The sequence below is a fragment of the Equus quagga genome, chromosome 9 (assembly GCF_021613505.1).
Source record: "Equus quagga isolate Etosha38 chromosome 9, UCLA_HA_Equagga_1.0, whole genome shotgun sequence".
In the NCBI taxonomy this organism is placed as follows: Eukaryota; Metazoa; Chordata; class Mammalia; order Perissodactyla; family Equidae; genus Equus; species Equus quagga.
Window position 1 is genome coordinate 87,979,449 of NC_060275.1, and position 24,993 is coordinate 88,004,441.

General features: G+C 38.4%; 1 protein-coding gene across 2 annotated transcripts; it reads right to left on the reverse strand.

Annotated features, from left to right (window-relative positions):
* Nucleotides 1–6,210: 6,210 nt before the first annotated feature.
* Nucleotides 6,211–18,912, reverse strand: RIMOC1 (RAB7A interacting MON1-CCZ1 complex subunit 1). Of its 2 annotated transcripts, none has more exons than XM_046671744.1 (6): nt 18,722–18,888; nt 15,555–15,661; nt 14,546–14,689; nt 12,779–12,910; nt 11,754–11,868; nt 6,211–6,967 (listed from the first exon to the last, which is right to left on the reverse strand). In XM_046671744.1, the coding sequence occupies exons 1-6, from the start codon at nt 18,819–18,821 to the stop codon at nt 6,684–6,686; spliced, it is 882 nt and encodes a 293-aa protein (XP_046527700.1). In that variant the 5' UTR covers nt 18,822–18,888; the 3' UTR covers nt 6,211–6,683. The 2 variants fall into 2 exon arrangements, with proteins under 2 accessions (XP_046527700.1, XP_046527701.1); XM_046671745.1 differs by lacking the exon at nt 6,211–6,967 and adding an exon at nt 6,975–11,355 and having other exon boundaries at nt 18,722–18,912.
* Nucleotides 18,913–24,993: the final 6,081 nt, after the last annotated feature.

Below are 24,993 nucleotides of genomic sequence, written 5' to 3' on the forward strand. Positions count from 1 at the left end.
AGAGACAAAATATGAATTCATACTATTATTTCCCACTCAAACTTAGAATTACAGAACTTTTACTTACTTTCTTCAGTTTCATGTGTCTCTTTTCTCTGACACTGAAAATTCTCATTTCTAATTACATTAGAATAGTTATTAGCAATATAATTAGAGGAGTTTGATTTCTTTCCAGTTCTTTTTGCCCTTGGGGATATGCCACTAGGGGTGTGCAAATTACTGTGCTTTAAAGATATTTGAAACATTCCCATGTATTTAAGCCACCAACTTGATAGACAATACGGCTTGTTTCATTTCACTTTGAATTTTTAGGGGTTGCTTTTCTTTAATTTTGATGTAATCTTGTTTTATAAAAATGTAGTATATGGTTCCAAAGTCAAATGTACAAAAGTTGAGGTACATTCAGAGAAGTCGAGCTTCCATCCTGGTCCCCTCCATCTGGTTCCTCTCCCCCCACCTCCCACTCACACCATGGTAACTATTTTTTAAAGCTTTTTTTTTTTTTTTGAGGAAGATTAGCCCTGAGCTAACTACTGCCAGTCCTCCTCTTTTTGCTGAGGAAGCCTGGCCCTAAGCTAACATCCGTGGCCATCTTCCTCTACTTTATACGTGGGATGCCTACCACAGCATGGCTTGCCAAGCAGTGCTATGTCTGCGCCTGGGATCCGAACCGGCGAACCCCGAGCCGCCAAGCAGAAGGTGCGAACTTAACTGCTGTGCCACCAGGCTTTTTTTCTTTAATATAAGCAAACAAGGTTATACACATATTTATATTCCCTCTTAAATAAATAGTGCTATATATCTTCTTCACCTTGTTTTTCACTTAATAGGACCACTCCATAGCATTACAGAAATATTCCTCTTTGCTTCTCACAGCTACATACTATTCAATTATGTGGATTTACCACAGTTTAGAATAATCTATTTTTAAATAGGGTATGTGTAATATTTAGATGACTAATATTTCATGCCTCTGACTTGCGACTTAAGAGTAAGACCAAAAGGGACCAGAAGCCAAGTCAATCAAGCTGACTGGTAAATTCAGAAGTGGGTATATATACATTTGGAGGCTGAGGTTGAAAAATTTCTGAAAATTGTAGGTTTTCTTCCAGCCATACCTATAACACACATCTGAGATGCCTATCCAGCCAGTGATTTCTTCTCTGAAAGCTGGTTCCCATTTAGAATGGCCAGCAGGACTTGAACTGAGGACAGGGTAGCGAGTGCTCACTGGCCAGAACAGTTTATCACTCAATTATTCTAGTTGATGAGTATTATATTTTTCAGCATGATAAATGAGGTATTGATATACAAAACTAGACAGTGAAGAAAATTTTTGTTGTTAGTCTTGTCTAGTCGATGCTGACTCTAGTGACCCTGTGTACGGCAGAGCGGAACCCTGCCCAGTCTTTTTGCATCATCCTCTCACCTTCCAGTGCTGTATCAGTCAATGCTTTGCTGCTAATCACAGGGTTTTCAGGGCCAATTGTTTTGGAAGTGGGCAGCCAACTCCTTCCTAGTCTGCTTTAGTCCGGAAGTTCCACTGGAACCTGTCTACCATGAGCGACCCATTCTGGTATTTGAAATACTGGTGGCATAGCTTTCAGCATCACAGCAACATGCAGCTGCCACACTGTGACACCTGACAGATAGGTGGTGTGGTTCCCTGACCCAGGAAACAAACTCAGGCCCATGTAGTGACAGCACTTAATCTTGACCACTACACCACCAGGACTGGCCTTGAGGAAGATGATCATAGGATCTCTTTTGAGCTCTTTCCATGTGCAAGGCATTGAAATAAGCATTTTGAACAAAAATCTGTGAGCTAGGTACTATTATTATTCCTGTTAAATAATAACATATTAAGGCATAGAAAGGTTAAGTAATTCATGTAGAGTCACACAGCTAGGAAATGACAGGGCTGGGATTTAACCTCAGGCTTCTGGCTCCAGAGCCCATGTCCCTAACCACTAGACTACCCTGTCTGAAGGAATGGATCAGAAGAAAGAATATTCAGATGTCAATAGTAAACTGAGATGATAAAAGTTTTTGTTCTGACACAACACTCAGATATGAAAGAAAACAAAGAACAAGATACAAATACAGGAACATGGTTTTATTTTCTTTAAAATATTCATATGCTCCAAAACATTTTACTTAAAAATTTTCACTGGAAGTAGGAAAACAAAAAACAGTAAAGAACACCAGCATGAATACATAACGCATACCTTAACTGTGATACATCAAATGTATTTTAATGTAATACTTTCATAACATGATATCTCACATTGTGTTAAGAAATAATACTAGGAAGTGATACTAGAGAACTATAGAATCCTGGATTCTGTGACAGATGGGATATCCTTATGGGGGCCAAAAAAGAGCCCTATAAGGTAAACAGAGAAAAGTGACAAATAATCTAAAAGTAGCATGTCAACCAGCTATAGGTTTTTAAAACGCCACTAAAAATGAATCTGAGAATGCCTTTAGACATAGTTCCCACTTTAATGAACATCAGAAAATTCACAGTGGGATTGTAAAGGTAGGAATGTGATTTTATTGTGGGGTTTTAGCCATGACTCTCACCTCACTGTACTGTATGCAAAGGAACAAGGGAAAGCCTTTAGTCATGATTTGTACCTTAATCAGCATCAAACAGGGTCCACAGTAGTCAGAAACCCTATAAATGCACCAAAGCACACGGGCTTTTTTAACTAAGTCTCAAAGCCTAGTTAACGCCGGAAAATTCATACTGGAAAAGAACCATACAAATTTAAGGATTTTGAGGGGCCAGACGGGTGGCATAGTGGTTAGGTTCACACACTATGCTTCAGCGGCCTGTGGTTTACTGGTTCAAATTCCAGCAGCAGACCTACACACTGCTCATCAAACGATGCTATGGTGGCATCACATACAAAATAGAGGAAGACTGGCACAGACGTTAGCTCAGTGACAATCTTCCTCAAGCAAAAAAGAAAATTAAGGATTATGAAAAGTCCTTAAATAGAGTTTAAGTTTTAGTCACTATCACAGAACTCAAAATGGAGCGAAACCCCAAGTGTAACATAAGCAGGCTTTTAGCTTATTACTTACCCATTAGTAAAGTCCACACTGGACAGAAACCCTTTAAATGTAATCAAAATGAGGTCTTAAGTAGTGAGTGACTCAATCCTTAATTCGGTATCAGAACTTCTATAAGAGAAACTTTACGAATGTTCTGAATGTGCAAGGCATTTAACCAAAGGGGTGGAATTTGAAGACACAAATGCTAAAAGAGACAGATGCTTAGAGGTGCCTTCCCAACCACCCTAGATAAATAGCACTCCTCTCCAGTCACACTGGCCCCTTCGCTGCTGTATTCTCCACTGCACTTAACACTTAACACAGCACACATTTCTTTCTTAAAATCTGTTAACTTCCTCCACTAGAATACAAACTCCAAAAGAGGGTATTTTACAAAGCTATATCCTCAGTGCCTAGGACAAACCCTAGCACGTAGCAGTCACATAATAGTGGTTGATGAGTGAAGTGTAGTACTTTCCTTATGTAGAGTATTTGGTATCTTGGACTTACTTCATTCTGAATGAAACAGAACTTACTTAGGAGGCTGTAACACATACAAAAGTGTGTGGTTCATTGTTTTATAATACACCAGAGTAAAAAGCATTACATTATAACTGTTATGGTCTACACATGATTCTTCAATTGTGTGGGGGATGGAAGTCATACAAAAAGCACCCAATAGTACCCTCAAAACTGTACCAACCAGTGAGAGACCCAAGTGAGTCACAAGGGTCATGAAGGCAAAAATGGAAGTTCCAGCTTCTGAAGAGAAAGTTTTCTTGTTTTCTCAGGTTCTAAATCTAAATAATACTTTACTCCTCTGAGAAGTAATTCCCAATTTGCCTTGTCAACCACTGGGGTAGAGGGCATGGCAGTTTGGAATCTGCAAAAAGCAACCCTTCTGTGCAGAGTTCAGCACTTAAGAATTATGTCTCTTATTAATTCAAGAACATTACTAAGGGCCTACCATTCATTAAGCACTATGTATAAAGATACATTTTCAAAATATGAAGTTCACCAACTCATAAGGAAAATAACTATAAAGCAACGTGATCAGTGTGATAACATGGGAAGTGAAGATCAAGGAAGCAGAAGCACAGGAGTGTCTAACTTTGACTGGAAAGGGCTGAAGAAAACCTTAAGGATACAACATCACTGGAGCTGAGTCCTAAAGGATAAGTAGTAGGTATTCACTTGGCCATAAAGAAGGGCAAAGCGTTCCAGGCAGAGGTAACGAGGCCTGCTAAGGGTACTGAGGGAAAAAATACACAGCACGTTGGGGAAGAAACTGGAAGTCCTTGTGATTGATCATGATGCTCCAAAAGGGGTGGAGTGAGGGTGGGCAGTTTGTGGTTTCAAAAACCTTATTACAAATTATTTAAATCTTTATACTTACAAAGCACAAAGGTATTTCCATGGTAACACTTGTTAAAAAGCTAAGTTAAACAGAAATCTTCTTAGCTGTGTAAGGGGTAAGCAAGGAGACAGCAGCAGACACAGGGAAAGAGTCTCCTTGTCTCAAGAGGCTTTATCAGATTATGTGTATCAAAAAGGAACCTGTGCTTTACATGTCTGAAGAACACTGGACTAGAACATGATTACACAGGATGAACTGCAGAGATGAGGCTGGGAAGGTAGGCAGAAACTAGGTTATGACATTCTGTGTTGCCCTGCTCTGTGGAAGACCGAAAAAACAGAAAACATGCACCAGAAAAGATCTTAGACGAAAGACGAGGATTAGTGGTTTGGACACACTGAATTTAAAACTACCATGGGATGTCTAAGTGAAGATATTTAATAGGCAATAAGAAAGAAGGCTTAGAGAGGAAAAGAGAAGCTGCAAAAAAAAAAAAAAAACCCAAAAAACAAAGAGAAAGAAGGAAGGAAAAGGGTGGTGGACAGAACTCCAGGGAAGAGCAATACCTAAACGGTAGGTAGAAAAACAGAAGCCCCTGGGGAAGTGAGGGAGATGGCACAGACGAAAGGTGGAGATTGCTCTTCAACAGGAAGTAGCTACTTCTTTTCCTCTAAAAAAGGGAAAATGAGTAGGGCAAAGGTAGTAAATAGAAGTTAACTTCCTCCTGGTCTCAATTTTCTGTAAGATAAGACCAAGAGCTGTATGCTAGCAGAGGGGACAGAGGGCCTGAGCACAGTGATGAGGAAAGTTACAGGTTTGGATTAGCCACAGCGGGAAGGGCAGAGGGGCCACAACAGTAACAAACAAGAGGCTTACATTGAGGGCTCTTTTAAAGTTGAAAGCAAGATACTTACAGAGATTCCACTTTGAAGGACTGCATGTACTTCACGTGGAACTCAGCATCCCAGGAAATGTGGATGACGGGATGAATTCAATGTTGAGGGCTTGCAGAATGATCAGGCTGAAGGACAAGGGGAAGACTGATTTGAAGAGACTGTGGAGAGCACTTCATAAGGTGCCCCATAAGGCTGGCGCTGGATAGGGAAGGAAGGATGTCTGAAAGGGGCTGATGGTTTAGGAGAAAGGAGAGTAGTCCAGAGGAGGAGGTTGTGAAGAAGCCAAAGAAATAGTCCAATCCAAATAAAGGAGAGAGAAAAATCAGTTAAAACGAGGAAGTGAAAAGCTGGAAAGATGAAAATTGTCATCAGTTACTGAAATTTAAGATTTCAGAAAAAGAAAGTCAGGATGGTGATATTCGAGGTGTGGCCATGGGAATTCCATGCTCCTGGAATGTGATGAAGTCACTGGTGCAGAAATCAAGGATATATCAGCAAGGTACCAGACAGATCATCCCAAGATGACAACAGAAGTTGAGGTAGACAGAAAGACTGTAAGCAAGATAGCAAGTTAGGCTCTCTGGCCTTTATCACTCACCTCTACTATTAAAGACAAAAAATATTAAAATTTCAATACGTATGAAAAGATGTACCCTAAAAACATACGAACTAACAGTAGACTAACCTAACTTGATTTTATCATCATTACTCACGTGATAAACTACGCATATTCTTTTAAACAATAGGAAAATCACTTTTGAATTTTTATAAAATGCCTAAAAGAATAAAAATTTTAAATGTCATTAGTAATACATGATAAAATAATTAAACAACAATTCTTTTGTGGAGTCTTTCATTATTTACCTTATTGTGGAAATGAAATCTGAATATTGGTCACAATTTTTTATTTTGCCAATTTTTATATCAATAGCATATATCCAAAGCAATGAGATGACCTGATTTTAAATCTTTGAAGCACAGCAAACCTCAAGATAGGAATACTAAAAAATAATCTAAAGATAGTTGAAATGGTCAATTTCATGTTATGTATATTTTACCACAATAAAAAAAGTAATACAAAAAAATCATTGTAAAGCTAAACTGAATTCTTCCTTAGTATTAGTTACAGCATATCTATAATTTAGGCTGAGTTAGAATAACATACATGCCATTTTAGAAATTAAAGAATCATTTAAGAAGATATAATGAAAGACGAGGATGGCATCTGAAAAAGGGTAACAATGCTGAATATCATTATGTAGTGTAATGGTCTTAAATTCAGTGTCACTATGTCTTCTTTTCTGGAACTTTTCCATTCATGGGTCTTTTTGTTTGTTTTTCTGTTTGAAAAGCATGAGATAAACTTACTAGTTAGTGTGCTGCTGAAAGAAGTTTAAAATTTGTTTTGCATTTGTTGTATTCCATTCTTGTTCTTTCAGGGGTCCTTCACATACAGATACATACTTTTTCAATATTTTTTCTCCTACTTCTCGGAAATCCAAAGTTTCTTCGTGTGTAGTATAGCTTGCTCCAGAAACACCAGTATCCACTTCATGATTTTCTGGCTGTTGATCTGCACAATGTTTCAATCCCCAGTAACACATTTCTCCACTGTACATCATAGCCAGCAAATGAATGTCACTAAATATTCCTGGGAAAGTCATTTAGGTGGAGAAATTAGAATTTAAAAGTTTAAAAAAAACCCCTGGTTATTAAAACTCTAATAAATTCCTTTTATGTCATTAAGCATTTTTCTTTCTCATTTAAAGTTACATTTAGAAAAGCCAAATTATCACTTACTAATACAAACCCCATTTAATTGGCACTTCTATCTCTATTTTATCCATTGTCCGAGAACCCTTTTTAAAGACTTATTTAAGTCAATGTTCTTAAGCTTTTTGGGATTCTCTATAGGACCTCCTTGAGAAGCTAATCTAATCAATGGAACCTCTCCCAGAACATACACCCCAAATTCTGCAAATAATTTCGGAACATTCAGAGAATCCCTGAATCCCATCCATGAACATAACTTTTATTTTGAAGTGTGCTTGAGGATCAATGATACAGTTCCAATAAAGCATCCTACGCCTCCTGTACTTGTACATGTCTACACAAATTATCACGCTAAACATGATCCCGAGAGGCCATGTAAATCTAAACGATCAAAGATGTTAACTTATATCCAAGATGCTTTATGTTCCCAGGAAAAAGGAATACACTGCAGGATTTTCATTGAAAGTTGAAAGCATTCTTTTATGGAATAAGGCAATTACATTATATAGTTAAACATTATGGCACACAAAGTATATTAATTTGGTAGAAAGACAAACAGACCTAGAATCAAAAAGCTCTGGGGATAAATTGACTTTGGGTAACTCAGCAAAGCTCTTTGAGCCTCAGTTAACAAATCTGAAATATGAGGATTCCATATGTCCTATTTATTTCATGGAGATTTCTTAAGGAATACATGAATAAAAATGTATGAAAAAGTTTTAGAACTCATAAAGTGCTATTAAAACATTTAACTAGTTAACTTCGTAAAGTCACTCAAATATAAATAAAAGACTTACTCTAATGTGTGATTAGAAAAGTTTACCTCAAATAAATGAGCATCATAATCTCAGTTGCTCACCTAACATGGCTCAGCAGAAATGACTATGATGGTACTAGAGATTAAAAATAGATGAAAAATTCAACTTTCAAAACTGTACTAGTTTTCATCATCTTAAATCTACTGCAAGCTTTTTATCTCAGAATTTGTCCCTTCAGCTAATCTTTCACTTCACCTCAAATTTAGCTTCTAAATAGGAGCAAAAGAACAGGTTTAACAGAAGAGATGACTCATTAAACTGCTATATCAATAAAAGAAATAATCATTTAAGAGCAGAATCTGAGGCTTGTATTCATGAAAAATATGATAGGCTGCACTAAATTAATTATGTTTTCTATGTATAAAACAACTTTCACTTACTAAGTATAATCATTTCTTTTCACTTTATTCCTTTATAGGTAAAAGATTATAAATCTCAGAGAAAAGCTGGATACAGCATTAGATGTTATTCAGAATTGTATTTCATATTATATACGGCATTTTGTTGAATGCATTATCCTTTTATTTTTGTGATCTTATAACCTGTCTAGTTATTCCTAAAAAGAAAGTGGAGGGGAGTAAGGAGAGAGAAGCAAAAACGGAGGGAAGGTTGAACTTTTAAGCAGGCTAGAGCTGTGGGAGGAGGAAGTGAAGTAGGTCCCACAAAGTGAAGCCACTTGGGAAGAGTGAGAAGTATTTGCCTAAGCGAGATCTGGGATCCAATTTATGCCCAACTCTAAGTTAGCCTCAATTTTTATATTAACAGGAGTGACTGCTGAACAAGGTACATAGATATCCTATGGAAGGTGTTACTAGGGAGAGAATGAACGACTATATGCTAAAGAGTGGTTCTCAAACTTCAGCCCGCATTAGAATTACCTGGACATGCTAAAATTTGATTGCTGGGTCCCCACCTCCAGAGTCTCAAATTCAAGTACAGGGTTGGGTCTATGAATCTGCATTTTTTTAACAAAGCCCTAGGACCTAGGGTGATGCTGCTGGTCCACAGGCTATGCTAAACAACTTCATTAAAATATCAAAGGAAGAGATGACCAATGTGTAAATTAGGCACGTTCTCCCTCTCTACTCCCCCAAGAATTGACTACTCTGGAGCTATCTCTTTCTGCAGCTACAAATTTTCCTTGATATTTTTTCTGCTAACGCTCAGCATGGTTTTCAATAAAATACTTCACTTTGCACTGTGCATGTCCTTGATGAACACACATGTGACAGTGAGGAGTGCAGGCAGGGAGATGCAGAATAACCCATGAAGTGAGTGGAGGCAGAAAGATGACTTATACAGAAAAAAAAGGGTGGCCAGGCTGAAATCCCCTAGAAATGATGTCTAAATATGGCTGCATCATGACACGGGAGCCTATTAAAAATAGATTTCTGCACTCCATATATTGAATCAGAACCTGCAGATAGTACACAGAAGCCTGCATTTTTAATAAGCTACCCAGGCAATTAGTGATGCCAGTTCAGAGCTATTGCTTTAGGGGATCTGAAATCCAGATTCCGGGTTAAGCAATGAGCCAAGAGGCTGCCGGGAAGGTAGAGGTGGTCCCTAGTGGTATAAAAAGGGTGTAAACCAAGAGTGTGCAAAACTCAACAGTATTTTGATTTAACCCGTTTGACTCCAGGGTTATTCTGACAAGGCTTTTTATAAGGGCCCACAGAAGACTGAGGCTCAGAAATGAGGTAAAGTGATTTACTGAAAACATTACTTGCTAATTTTTAAAAGCTAAAAATTTAATGGCATATAGGCACTGTTCAAAGGACAAAATGATTATCTCACCTTGGAAAAAATAAAAATCATACCAAGTATACACTGTTTTATCTAAAATTGGGTAAATTATCATTAAGATGTGGCCACAAAAATATTTTGATGATTCATATAGAGCTTTCTAATTAGTATGAAAGATTATTCAGAATTATGTTTTATGTTGCCTAACAAAAAATAAAATAATAATTAGAGCCTCTCCGATGGGGTCTTAGGAGTCATTTAGCCTACGAAAAGTAGGCTTTCTGGTTTCTAATCTACATCTTGAGAGAGATGAAGTCGGGAGGAGCGAACTGCTTCAGATAAGAGCAAGAAGTCAACACCAAGAGGACTGAGCCCTGGCAAAACTGCTGTGGAGCTGATGTTGTATTCTCTTTTCCTGGGGAAAAAAAGAGACCCTATCTGTCCCTTTTGATTCCCCTGTTGAAGAAGCAAGGGGAGTTGGGGAAAGTACAATCAAATTACGATCTGAGAGAAGACAGCAGTATCACAAGCATTCTAAAGAAAAAATTCCAGGCCATGAAAGTACATTACGTTATAACTAGAAATGGGACAATGAGCACAACTGGTGACCTGTGCCACTTTCTGTGGTTCTAAACAGGCTTTAGCGCCTATCCTTGCTTTTTCTTTTAAATCAATCCATGCAGGTGGATGAGGAGATTTTAGAAAGGTCATTTTCAATGCAGCTAATTAGTTCATAAGTTATCTGGAATAAATACTTCCCACAAATAAATCAATACACCCATGTTTGTCAAAACGTCATGCCCACTGAAGGAGCACTTTGCATTCGCAATAAGATTTTTTTAGGACAAGCTACTTAGCTTGAATTAACTGAAAGGAACAACTTTTGGACACCAGTAGCCAGACATATATTAATGACACAAATCATGCTGGTTTTAATAGGCAATGTTTTTGAATAGAAAGGAAAAGCCTACAGAAGCTAAAAAAGAAAGAATTATTAAAGTAAACTTATAAAATTAAAATATAGAATTTTCCCTAAGAAGTTTTCATCTTTCCCATATTTGATTTTTCCCCATCAAAACTCCAGATTGAGAATCAACAAAAATTTATATGTAGTCAATTGCAAGCTACTTGACCTTAAACAGGTTATCGGGCTTATCAGGAAGAACCTCAGTTCTTCCCTTTGTAAAAAGAGATGGTAAAAATAAGTGGTTCTTCCCTCCCATAGTCTAGTCTAAAACCCAAACGATGCTCTATATTCAGTTCCTAACATTTTTAAGTGCACAGACGTTTATGACAGAAACTAACAGTTGCCACTAAATAGTCATTCTTCCCTTCTTTCTTAGTAAAAAGACAATTTATTTGGGATGGCGATGTATCAGGTAAAGGGCTATACACCCCGGTTCCCTTGTAGCAACATGAAGCCATGTGATTTAATTCTGGCCAGTGAAATGTAGGTGGAAGTGTTCTAAGAAACTTCTGAGAAGACTGCACCAAAGGAACAGCTTGGCTGAAAGAAACATCCTTTTGCCATGCCTATAGACCGAAACATAGGTGAGATGGAAGGAGTTCCAGGAGCATCTTGTGATACTGAGGATGGAAGCAATCTCCTCAACAGAGATGCATGTTGCACAACTCTGGGTCTTGTTTACATGGTATTCTGTGAAGTGCCTCCCTCTGAAGCTCTCGGGCTCCGGTTCTAAAGCTGACAAAGTAAAAAGATAGGAACCTAATGATGCCATGGAGCCACCATAACCAGCTCCAGACCTTTTTTATGTGAAAAAGCAGTAAATTTCTACATTGTTTAAAAGTTACTTCCAGTCTCAGTTACAAGTAGTTGAACCTAGTGACTGATCGGGGCCATGTATGGATGCAAAGGAAATAAAAGTAACATGATACATAATTCTCCCAAAATTACTAAACAGAGATTAGCAGTATTTTTCTATATTACATGAGAAGATCTCTGAAGTTTTTTAAAGTCCCTTTATTTTTTGTCCATAATGTGACTTGAAATTTTTTAAATCAGAGTTAAATCAAATAAATTCCTTAAAATTTTAAAAAGCTTTAAAACACCTAGAAAACTTCAAAAAGAGATCACATTACCTTCACTCAGTAATTTAGCTGTGTCTAGGTCCTGGAAAGAAACTCCTTCATTTAACTGGATAGGACACCGATAATTTAGCATCTGTAGCAAGTAACTGATTCCATCAACAAGGTACTAAATCAAAGTCAAAGCCAAAGAATTGAAAGCATTATATGCAAAGCTGTAGAAACTTCAAATGCTAAATTTTTCCCCATTCTTTAAAATTAGCTCATATATAGACATATCTTATGGCTATTACATTACAGTGGTACAAGGACCCACCACCCTACAACTTTTATAAATATAACCCTCCAAAGAGTAAGGAAAGAGTAAAAAGAGTAAGGAAAAGAAAAATAAATATATTGTTAACCAAGAACACATGATTCAGTAATATACTTTTCAAAAATGTTATCATAGGGACAAAAGGATAAAGATAATAAAAATGTGTTCAATAACAATGTATTAAAAATATCTATGTACTTACGATAACTTAGAAATACTATGATCAAACTTTTCCATATGAAAGTGTGAGCTCTCATTTCCAGGCCCATATAAACCACGTGCACAATCAACCCACATCAGAATCCTTAGTAATACAATACTACAAGAGGGTCTTTGGATTTACGGATTTGGTCAGAAGAGTCAAGGCAAATCCGAGGGCCACAATTCTCTAGCAGCAGGGTCATGTGGGTTCTTTAAGGGTGATCTGCTGACAGAGAGAGGCTCACAACCAAGTCTGTTTGCTTCAGGCCAAAACATACACTTAGAAATTAATATAGATTGTCTATCTCATATTTTAAAAAATAAAAGTTCAGAACTTAAATAAAATCATGCAGAACTTTCCAGTTTACAAAGGGATTTCATATGTTATCTTATTTAATCTTTACAGTAATTCCAATTTGTTTAGGATTACATAGCTAGGAGGTCAAAGACCTGGAATGCAAACTGACCCTTTGATTCCACTACTCTTAATACTACACCAAAGACAGCTTTTTGAAACCTATGGATGTCAAGAATAAAAAATATATGAGGAATGCCTTTTTACCTTTTTCAGAAAACTAGATTTTCTCGTGAGCCATTCTCTCCTTTTGGTCAGAGAATGACAATACATATAAAGTAGGGCTCCTCGTCTCCAAGAGAGACATTCCAGGAGCTCATCCCCAAGCAAGTCGCTGTGCTGAAACATAACAAAGACAGAGCTGAAAAGAGAAACTTCATGTCTGTAAGAATCAAAATTAAATTTCAAAGTTTAATTTTGAATTTTAATAATTTTATAATAAAATAATTTTTTTTTTTTGAGGAAGATTAGCCCTGAGCTAACATCCATGCCTATCTTCCTCTACTTTATATGTGGGATGCCTACCACAGCATGGCTTGCCAAGCAGTGCCATGTCCGTGCCTGGGATCCAAACTGGCGGACCCTGGGCTGCCAAAGCAGAAAGTGCAAACTTAACGGCTGCACCACTGGGCCAGTCCCTAAATTAATAATCAAAATTAATTCAAAATTTACTGAGCAATTAAAAACAGTATCATTTCACAAAATTTGCTCTTCACTTAGCTACTTACACAGCAATGCCCTACTTTGAATCAATTAGAAATATAGAAATCTATTGCTACAGGAAAATTAAAATAACTACTCCAGTTTACAGAGTTTTTACAAAATGACATTTATTTTAGTACCCAATTCTCCTAATATAGTTGAAATGTAAGTATTTCATAATCTGATTAAGAAGACAACTTCCAAAATATATGTCACTTGAAACAAGATCATATCTATTTCTACTCTGTTAGAATAAAATAATAAAAAGATATACACAAAAACAATTTTAATAAATCAAACTTTACCTTGTTATGTCATTTAAAACTTGGGATTATTTGTTTCTATTTGTTTCCACAGTTAGCATCCTCTGATAAACACATAGAGCAAAAAAGACATCTCAGTAGAGACAGCCAGAAGGCAGTGAAAGATGAGAAATTATTACTTGAAAGAGTACCCAGACTAGAGACAAAAATCCTGGAATCATCTCTGGGGTCGGCCCAGTGGCACAGTAGTTAAACTTGCATGCTCTGCTTCAGTGGCTGGGGTTCATAGGAGTGGATCCTGGGCACAGACATACACACCGCTCATCAAGCCATGCTGTGGTGGCATCCCACATACAAAATGGAGGAAGATTGGCACAGATATTAGTTCAGGGCCAATCTTTCTCACACAGACACACACAAATCTTGGAATGATCTACATAGAGATGGCAGTAAAAACTGTGAACAGGTTGTCAAGCAAAGACAGAATAGAGATTAACAGAGGATTAAGGAGATATCCTTGGGGAGTGCCTATGTGTCCAGAATGGGAGAGGGGAGATGCTCAGGAAAGAGCAAGAGCAAGGCTTCTCAGAGATGAAGCAGAGGAGCATGGAGGGATGGGGTGACCAGTGGTATGAAAGGCAGCAAATGCCCAGGAGAATGAGGATTGTAAAAAGGACAACAGATGCAGTAAGAGATTACTGGAGACTTTCAAGAACACACAGCATCTGCAAAAGTAAGAGAGCAGAAACAGCAAATATCTGTGTTTAGAAAATGATTAGGCACTATAATTACAATACAATTCCATTATGCAAATATTCTGAAACATATTTAGTAAAATATGATACTTTAGTTGTCATGTTGGTCTAAAGTGTTAAACTCTCACATGTCCTCCCTTCAATCTTAATTTAGAACAGAGACAAAGACACACTCAAGAAAAAATAGACTCCAAAGAGAAATATAGCAAGAATTAGAAGAATTCCACCATAATTCACATGAGTACAAAACTTACTTTTGGATGCATATTATTTTCTTTAACTAAAATTTCTGGTTCTGAAAGAAAACCAATCAGCTCTTTTACTTTCTGTGAAGAGTCTTCAGGAAAATCTTCATCTACTAGCTTGTTCTCCTCAAAATACGTCATGTCCAAAATAGCCTGAAGTAAAAGAGAAGACAAGTATCTACAAATGATTTCAACTTGAATGAATAACTCTTACAGTTTAATCTTACATATATAGATACTTTATTAGACATTTAAATCTTCTGGCATGTAGTTAAATTTGAAAAATAGGCAAAATGTCTAGCTACAATCATAATCTGAGATGGATTTGATAGAAAACTTCATAGGTAGTTTACTGAAATATTGAATTAATGATAACCTTGCTTCCCTCAAAAAATAAAATGGAGATTTATACTTTCATTAAGATAAGCTAATCATACACAACATAATGATGAAAAGTATAATCATATAAGTAAAATTATTCTTTGTTATTTATACACATCCACACAGAGGCCTGAATTTGAAAGGAAAATTTAAAAAAAAGGGGGGAACAGAAAAATTTTATGAATCAGCGTGATAAAAGCAGGGGGACTCATGTTGAGAATCCCAAGGAAAGATGAATTTCAAGGAAAAAAATATCAGGGCCCTTATAGAGACCTCTAATCCCTCTGAATGACCTTCAAGAACTTGGAAACTGCATATATTAGTGTTTTGCTTAATTGCCCACAAAGGGAAGCAATTCTGTTATCTGCAAGATTTTCCTGACTTTTCTTATCAATACAGCTAATAAATCTTGCTTCTTTGCATACTACCTCAAAGCTTCAAGTCTATATGTTTTATGCACACAGTTTCTTGGACAAAATTAAACACTTTAAATAGAGAATAAAATGATAAAATAGAAATAAATAGAGAATAAACTGACAAAAAATAGAATAAACTGATTCCATTACACCTAAACTTTAAAGTCAATCATCTTAAATAATTCTGCCCCTGTAACATGTCAGAAATCACGTTTCAGTACCTGTGTGTAAAGTTCTAGAAGATTTGATGGATTTGAACATTCTTTGTCTTCTCCACACAGAAGTTTCAATTTTTCTAGAGCTGCAGAGGCCCGAATTAAAAAGTGATCTGTAAGAGAGAGATCACTTCACAGTTTCAGTGTTATTTAAACAAAAAAAGTTACATATCTGAAATGATGAAATGCAATTATGTTACAGCACTGGAGAAACAGCATAGTAGTAATGGTATCTTTTGTAAAACATTAAATATATCATAATGTCTAATGCTACTTAAATTTATCATAAAAGTTATTCTGGAAAGCTAGACTGAACACTTTCTAGGTTCAGTTGCCATTTCTTAAAAGGAATCTGTAGTTTCATGATGCTTCTTTTGTGATGTTGATGCTCTCAAAATGTTTAAATAATAAATTTAAAACTTTTATTGGAATAGTAAAAATAATATATATAAATCTACAGAAAGGGTTTCCACAGAAAACTTATAATTTCATAAATGTATTCTCCAAAAGAACACGATTGATTAAATCAAATGCCTCATAAAATGTAAGCACTGAGCAACTATAACTTTATCATAATTGTGTTTATGTGTGTAAACAGCTGTAACAATTAAAATTACATAATCCATCTACGTGTTTTATTTCTTTAAAAACCTAGAAACGGAACAAATTACTGAATTCCTTGCAAACCTGGAAGAAATTGAACTAAATACTTCTGATCTGCCCTCTAAAAATAACTCACTCTCCCTCCCCTCTACATTGTCTAATTTCTTCCCTTTCTCTAATGTCATATTCCCTTTGCTTCTATGATTTCACTTTTTCTTATGGATTTTTCCTCCCTTACCTTCAAAGCGTCTGTATCAAGGTCCTATCCACCCTTCTGCATCCATCTCATGTGGTCAGATTCAGATATGCCCACCAGCAAGACACGAAAGTTCCTGAGTTTGCCCCTCTGTGCTTCCCCCCTGAAACATACACTTTTCCCTCCTCACTGGCCAATGCACAGAAAATGTAGCATTTGGTGTGGGCCCCTCTGACCCGGCCTCAGCACTTATACAGACAGATGAGCTGTCCGGCATTGGAACAAAAGCACCACCAGCTTAAGTTAGGTGTGATGGCAAGCATACAATGACCTTAAGTTTTCCCAGGTGAGGTTAACCTGTATCTAGACCAGATTCTGATTGCTTTAAGGTCTGCTACTCACCTGAACTGAAAATTCCTCCTTTAGCACTGCCCTCCCATCTCTCCTCAGCCCAGAAGTATCATCTACACAACCCAGAAAAAAAGATTCTATTGTGAAATGAAATTGCATGGAATCTGGCACTCCTTATGTGCTTCTTTAGAGACTGAGTTAGTTTTTTTCCCTTAATTTGCAGGATTATTTTAAATGTAAAGACCTGCACTAAATTCACTAAACCATTGCTTAAGAAGTATCTCACACGAACTCATGACATAATTTGGGGGGGGAGGGTAATGGCTCACATTTTAGAAAATTTTTATAAGATCTAATATTTTTACTAGAACCACTCAAAGTAACAATTATCAAAGCAAAGACAAAAGTGATTTTTACATAATCCTTGGAAAGTCTCTCTCACAGCATACTTCCATACAGAAAATACACTGTGCTTGTACAATGAGAAATAAACCAAGAAAAATTGACCAGAAAGAGCATTCTTAGATGGAGCATGTCTGGCTGTATCTGCTCTAATTTGAAGAAGACAACAGGGACTATCAACCCCTACAACCTAATACAAATACACTGTTGTTATACATTTTGAGTGTTTCTTGAGTGTTTCTTATTTTTGTTGCATGAGAAAAGAATGCCAAGTTCAATTTAAATACATGCAACCACGTTTTAATTAAACTTCATAATATAAGAAAATCTTGCTAGTAATACTTCATAGCTCATAATGTGGACCACTATCACTTTAATTTTAGCAAACTGTCAGAACTTTATAGCCTCCAAACAACAATGTATACCACTTGACTTTTATTTCCAGCCTTCATTCTGGACTGGATTAAAGAACTCTTCCACCGGAAAATGAGAACTTTTGGGTTCAGTGATAAGTGAATAAAAAACATTCTTTGATCTCTTTAGACTGGTTCAAATGGAGCTGGAGAAGGGTGAAGATCACTGAACGGCTTATTTAGAGGCAACTTAGCTACTCTTCTAGGTAACAGCTACTACTGTGCATGAACTAACTATTCATGGCAATCTCGGGATTCTCTTGCCACAAACCAAAAAAGAAGCCAGCTTCAGGGTGGTCTGTGGGTTTTGAAGAACATACTCGCAAAAAAAGATAATCCAGCGAATGATCTTCACTGAAACTAGAGCCATTTCATCGTGGACCCTATTTAATAAATTGACCAACGATTCAGTCGTTTGGGAAAATGTTCCACTACCATTTTCCTATGAGTCTGATGACAACGAGTCAGTCCACAAGAATTTTAAAACCTACCTGTAGTAAAGGCTTAAAACAGAAAAAGAAATAATGTAGAACCTATAGCCAGCTGAAAAATAATGAAAGAAAACTGAACTTACACTCAAAAGTCAAGGTAATTCTCTAAACCAGTTTTTCCTAAGGAAACCGCTTAAGATATTTCCAAAAGAAAGGTTCAAATACTGACACAGCCCTTTAAGAATTGAGATGACGTATGTGAAAGAATCGTCTAAATTATACCAATGTAAAGCTCTTCTGTAGAATACTGTTTACAGTTGAGTTTAGAATCCAAAATATAACACGGAAATTTACATCGCTGCAGTGAAAAAGTGGAACTGATACACACGCCTAGCTATCTTTACTGCATGCAAAACCACCACTACTTATTGGCATACTATCATTCAGCTTTAACCGCTCATTTAAACTTTCGTGCGTACTTTAATCTAGATTTTGCCCTTTTCCCAATCGCTACCGAGAGCAGCACTGATCTGAGATGTAAGCCATTTCCCTGGGTTACGAAAAACGCGGTTTCAACACAAACACCTTGGTGAGGCAAAGCGAGCTCTTGGGGGTGGACAATCGACGCGCAGCAAGGGGTTCAGAAGCCAACACCTTAGGTAGCTCTGGCCTGAGATCCACACGGACCACAGGCCGCAGCCTCCAGCCCCTAGGGCTCCGGAGCGCCAGCTCTGAACCACCGTCCGCCTGCCCGCTCCCTCTCCTCCGCTCCCTCACCGTCTTCGCCAGCCGCTTCGCTAAGTTGCTGAATATGGGCTTGAGCCAGGTCCCCGAGCTCCTCCACTCGCTTCACCACACTGGAGCCCGCGGCCGCCATGGCCACAACGGGCGGGCGCGCCCCAGCCACGTGACAGCCACCGGCCCGTGGTCACCTGATCCCCGGACCAGGGCGGGGCGTGGGGGCGGGGCTCTCCTTGTTAGTGGGTGGGGACCCCAGCTCCAGAAGAGGGCCGGCCACGCCCCCCAGAGGTTGTTCCGGGTTATTTTCTTCCTCCCGGGCTTCCCCTCCCTCCCATAATCCTGAGCAGCCAGGGGACTTTAGGGGCGGGCATGACGTCAAGGGACGCCTCTCTCCCGCCCCTTCCTCTAAGCCAATCGGGAGCCGTCCATGCCTCCAAGCTGACCCAATGGGAAGCCAGCTCTCTCCGCGGGGTGGAGCTGGCGAAGAGGGCGTGGCAACAGGTGGCTGGCAGGTGGCTGGCAGATGGCTGCCAGGCAGCCCCGCTCCTGCGTCTCTATCACGCGCTACAGCTTGGTCAGTAGAGCAGACGGGAAGGTCTGGAAATAGAACCGTCTGGTTTTGGCCTTGAAGTGAGGAGGTTGCCTAAAATAAAATGATTATAATCTCCTGGTCAGAAATGGAAAGCTTGACAGCACCCTTGACAACTCCAAGAGATTATTGTGAGAGTGGGTGGGGAGCTACAAACATGAATGGGAGTTTCCAGTCTACACGGCTGTGTGTCGCTTTTCTAAATCTTGATTTTAGCAGCTGGGTTTATTTTATTTCAGATCTGCTTTGGTTATTAGCTCAAGGTTAACGTACTTTAACCGTCTCGCCTCCAATACTAACAAAATTTTGCATTTACCGGTTTCTATTGCCATGCCTCTCGAGACCCACCCTTAAAGCGTTCATTGCTTTAAGCGTGAGTTCATCCTCTCAACTTTGAGTTTCAAAGCACTTAGTCAATGAGTCTAACTTCCACTTTGCATTCCCTGTTTTCTTGTTTCTGGTCAAACAAATCTTTAATTCGGATTTTTGTTCTTCAATTTGAGGATATCTTGAATAATCTCCATCCTATCATTTCTTATGAAAAGTATTTTTTTTTACTTAATAGAAGATACTGAAAATGGGAAAGTGTGTTGTGATTTATAAGTGATTGACCACAACAGCTTTTTTTTTTTTTTTTTGGTGACGATTGGCCCTGAGCTAACATTTGTTGTCAATCTCCCTCTTTTTGCTTGAGGAAGATTATCCCTGAGCTAACATCTGTGCCAGTCTTCCTCTATCTTTTGTGTATGGGATGCTGCCCAGCATGGCTTGATGAGCTATATATTGTATAGATCTGCACCTGGGATCCGGGCCTGCCAACCCCAAGCTTCTGAAGCAGAGAGCAGGCACTTAACCACTTCCCCATGGGGCTGGCCCCCACTCAGTGGCTTTTTAACTGACCCTCGTGACACCAGTTTCTTCTTCCTTCAGTTCACCCTAAACGTAGGTGACAGGAATCATGTGTTAATTCTGTGTCCTTAGCGCCTCCTGCAGTGCCTGGCATATAATAAGTACTCAGAAAATGTTTAGTAATTGAACAAAAACTCCATGTTATCTTGTCAATATATTACTCTCTAATCAGGAAGCTGAAGGCCAGGAAAGTTGCTTTATATGATCAATGTGGGTTAAAGAAATGAAACTCTAATAAGCATTTGACACCTCAAAATGCCAAACCTCCCTAAGTGTATATTTTAAATAAAATTTACAATTCCAATGATTCACTAAACAACCACGTACTTTCAGCAGCAAACTTCTGAAATGAGAATTACTGCTCAAATGATCCCCAAGTGTGTGCATGTCTTCAGAGAGAGTTACAAGGGATCTGAGAGCATGTAGTTCAGCCCCTCATTTCCAGGTGAAGAAACTAGACAGAATTCAACTATTAACCACTCCAAACCCTGATATACGTGATTCGATGATTTGTCCAAGATCATACCAAAGTAAGCACCTGCAGAAGACTGTCTCACCATGGATATAAACAGATTACAGCCAGACCTCACCAATGCACACTGAAGGAAGTGATTAAAGCCAGAGAAACCCCATCCTAGAAAAGAGGAAATATGAGCAATTTTCTCCAATTTTATATTTAGATATTTTCATTTTAGGGAATCTACATGAATAGAACAAATAAAAATATAATGCTAGATTTCAAAAACCTCTTCAGAGAAATTAATAATTATGAATTTACTATAGTCAACTTACTAAATTATGAATTTACCATTATTAATCTGCCAAAAAAAATCTTCTAAAATAAGTAATTGATCTCTTCTTTACCACTTTCCTCCCCACTGATATAAATGGATAAAATCCAATTAGTCAAGAAGACATTAATTTCTAGGGATGTTTATAAAAGACATAAAGTATTTAAAAATAAAATTCTTGATCGCTTCTGAATTACTAGTACTTAAAACTTGTACCATTCTTTTGGAACTTTCCCTTTACTGCTTTATATTTTTCTGTGTGGGTCTTATTTTCTCACATAAATTCACCAACCCCTTGTGAACACGGACTGTGTTCTACTTTTTTTTTTAGTTGCCACCAGTGACTTGCATTAAAGATTTCTTTCTTTTTCATTTACTGATCCATTACTGAGTCAGGCACTACAATAGGCACTAGGATTCTAGCAGTAAATGAAATGAACATGATCACTGCCCGCCTGGAGCCTGTTATCTCGTGGGGGAAGACAGAGACACAATAATCACACAAAGGAATGCATAATTTTAAAATTATGGAAGATGCTATGAAGGAAAAGTAAAAGGAAATGATTTGTTTTGAGATATCAGAGGAGGCTTCTCTGAGGAAAGGATATTAACACCTAAAGGATGAATAAAATTAGCCAGGTGAAGAGTGAGGTTGTGTATCAGTCTGGGTCCAATCAGGAAAGAGAAACCATACGGTAATGTGAACAGGAAACTTTGATATAAAGAATTATTAACTACGACAGGGGATTGGAGTCACAATGGATTGGCTAGTAAGAAATAAGAATAGAGAAATAGCAGGGATAAGGGTCAGCCACTACCCCTGGGATAAAGATTCAGACCTTGTTGGAGAGCTCAAGGCCATGGGTTGCTGGCTGGCCGGAAAGTCACTATAGTCTGCACCAGTGGAACTTGCTGGAACTCTACCCTCTGGAACTTGCCAGAAATCTGCTCTCTAGGGTGCTGGGGAAAGCTGCTCATGGCAAAGTATCTCACAGGAGGCACTCTGCTACAAAACTGCCCAAAATGGGTGTCAGGAGGAGCCGCTGGCTGCTATGCACTGCAGATGTCTGGTGCCAGGGAAGCTGTGTGTGTGGCAGGAGCGAGATGCCAGAGAAGCTGCCCATGCTACAGAACCTGCCAAGAAAGGACAGGAGAACCAGAAAGGAAGACCTTTTGTCTCCTGTAATGTCTCTCTAGTTCCCTCTGCTGACAAAGTTTAACATTGTATCAGCTGACAAAGAAAAAAATATTTAAAGCGTTCAGATATGTTTTCACAAAACTGGCAAAAAGGATAAATCTGGCACTGAGAAGCAATAAATCTATAGTCAGCACACTGGAGAAGAACAAATCTGGCACAAGAAATAGCATATGTAAAGACTTTGAGTTTGGAAAGAGCCGGGCAGTTTGGAGGGATGAAAGAAGGCCAAAGGCTCCTGTGTGAGGCGGAAGGTGGAGCAAGGTGAGGCTAAGGAGCAAATGTGGAGGTTATCTCTTTTTTTTTTTTTTTTTGAGTAAGATTAGCCCTGAGCTAACATCTGCTGCCAATCCTCCTCTTTTTGTTGAGGAAAACTGGCCTTGAGCTAACATCCATGCCCATCTTCCTCTACTTTATACGTGGGATGCCTACCATAGCATGGCTTGCCAAATTGTGCCATGTCCGCACCCAGGATCCAAACCACTGAACGCTGGGCCGCCAAAGTGGAATGTGTGCACCTAACCACTATGCCACTGGGCTGGCCCCAGAGGAGGTCATCTCTTGAGGTGGATGCCTCACTTACAACCATGGAACTGGACTACAAACCCTGAAGTGTGCCCCGCACTGGCCATGCCTGTATTAATTGACCGTGTCTTCTGACCATGGTCAATTCCTTGATTCAATTAGATGGTCATTAGTTCAATATTTAATGAGCACCTAGTCTATGCCAGGCATCATTATATGGTAATAAACAAGACAGACCTGCCTTGGTGGAGACAGATCCAAGAGTAGATAATAGATAGATCCAGGGGTAAAAATCCAACAGAAGCCAAGCCAATCTGATTCTTTCTCCTGGTAATTTGAAACGTTGAAGAGAAAGCACAGAGACAAGACTAATCACATTAATGTCAGCACTCCAGAGGGACAAATCCACTTGCTGCTACTGAGGCTACCTGGGGGCAGATTTGGTTTTTTTACCTCCCTAAGTCTTGGTTCCTCAACCTTTTCCTTGATAGTCTCCTGTACCTTTATCCTGAAACTAATCAGAGTCAGTTTCTGTTATTTGCAATAAAAAAAAAAAAACACAAAACACAGCCTGGGTATAGATTAGTAAGGCCAGGTCAGGCAGGGCCTCTGATGCCATGTTAAAGACTGCAAACTTCATCTTAAGTGGAACAAGAAGCTATTGAGGTGTTTTACGCGAGGGAGTGGCATATCAGATTGTATTTTAACAGCCCCGCTCAGGCTTCTGTGAGGAGAATGGAATGGCGAAAGTGTGAAAGAGAAGTGGGTAGTTCAGTTAGAAGACCATTTAGTTCTCTGGGTGACAAAGTAATTCATCTTAGGATGGGGACAGTGGAAATGGAGAGAAGTGATTCTGTTCAATACACTAGAGAAGTAGAATCAATAGGATGTGGTGATGGGATTGGATGTGAGAGGTAAAGGAGAAAGGTATCAAGGATGTCTCCCAGGTCTCTGCTAAGAGCTACTTGAGCAATAGCAGTGACACTTACTGACTCCTATACATCTGGAGGAGGAGCAGATTGGTGAGGAAGAGCAAGAAGTCAGTCTTAATCATTTCTAGACATCTTTATGTAAATCCAAGCTGAACAAAACATTTATCTAATGTAACTTTTTATGTTCATCTAAAAAACCAACTGGCAATTTATTTCTGAATTTTATGTTTGCAGAAAGAGAGAGCAAGAAAGAGAAAGAGAGAGTTCTCCTACAGGCATGATGGTAATTAAGAGCTGCTCTGTGTGAAAGGACTTGAAAAGTCAAAGGCATGATAATTAGGAGTCTTGAAAAATAAGAACTTAACTGTCATATTTTTCGTTCTTGGAAGATTGGCCCTGAGCTAACATCTGTTGCCAATCTTCCTCTTTTTTGTTTTCTCCCCAAAGCCCCAGTACATAGTTGTATATCCTAGTTGTAGGTCATTCTAGCTCTTCTATGTGGGATGCCACCACAGCATGGCTTGATGAGCGGTGTGTAGGTCCGTGCCCAAGATCTGAACTGGTGAACCCCAGCCACCAAAGCAGAACGTGTGACCTTAACCACCTGGCCATGGGGCAAGCCCCCTTAAGTATGTAATTTAACCCCTAGGATAAATTCATTCTGGAACAGAAAAGAAAGACTGTTGTGTCATTTAAGTTTTCTAGGTATCATTTTATCTCACAAGAAATTATTTCTCTCCTCCACTCCCTAATCATTTTCCTTATTCCATGTACAGCCCTGTTTTACTATTTCCTTAGCATTTTTAATGACATATATATTACCTGTAAGATATATCTGCTAGATAAACTAATTCTAATAAGCATGCACTATTGCTACAATATCAGATCATTTCCGAGTTCTGTGCTTTGTCAGGGACATGACATTTAAAGATAGAGTACATTATTACAAGTTCATTGGAGTCTTAATCGTATTATTTCTAAAACAAATTAACAGAACACATTGAAACCTTACAAATAATTGCTATTTAACTTGCAAAAATTCTATTAACAGCAACACTCTGGGGCCTGCCCAGTGGCGTAGTAGTTAAGTTTGCACGCTCAGCTTTGGCGGCCCAGGGTTCTCCACTTTGGATCCCGGGTGCAGACTTAGACACCACTCAGCAAGTCATGCTGTGGCAGCATCCCACATACAAAACAGAGGAAGATTGGCATAGCTCAGTGACAATATTCCTCCAGCAAAAAAGAGAAAGATTGGCAACAGATGTTAGCTCAGGACCAATCTTCCTCACCAAAAAAAAAAAAAAAAAAAAGCAACACTTTGATTTATATTACTAGTTTTTGAATCCCTAATAAGCAAACATTTTAAA

Excerpts from the sequence above, each read along its gene's own strand:
- RIMOC1 (XM_046671744.1), bottom strand. The coding sequence starts at position 18,821 with ATGGCGGCCGCGGGCTCCAGTGTGGTGAAGCGAGTGGAGGAGCTCGGG. Across the intron at positions 15,662-18,721 it reads CGAAGCGGCTGGCGAAGACG|ATCACTTTTTAATTCGGGCC; the intron begins GTGAGGGAGCGG and ends TCTCTCTTACAG. Across the intron at positions 12,911-14,545 it reads AAAATAATATGCATCCAAAA|CACAGCGACTTGCTTGGGGA; the intron begins GTAAGTTTTGTA and ends GTTATGTTTCAG.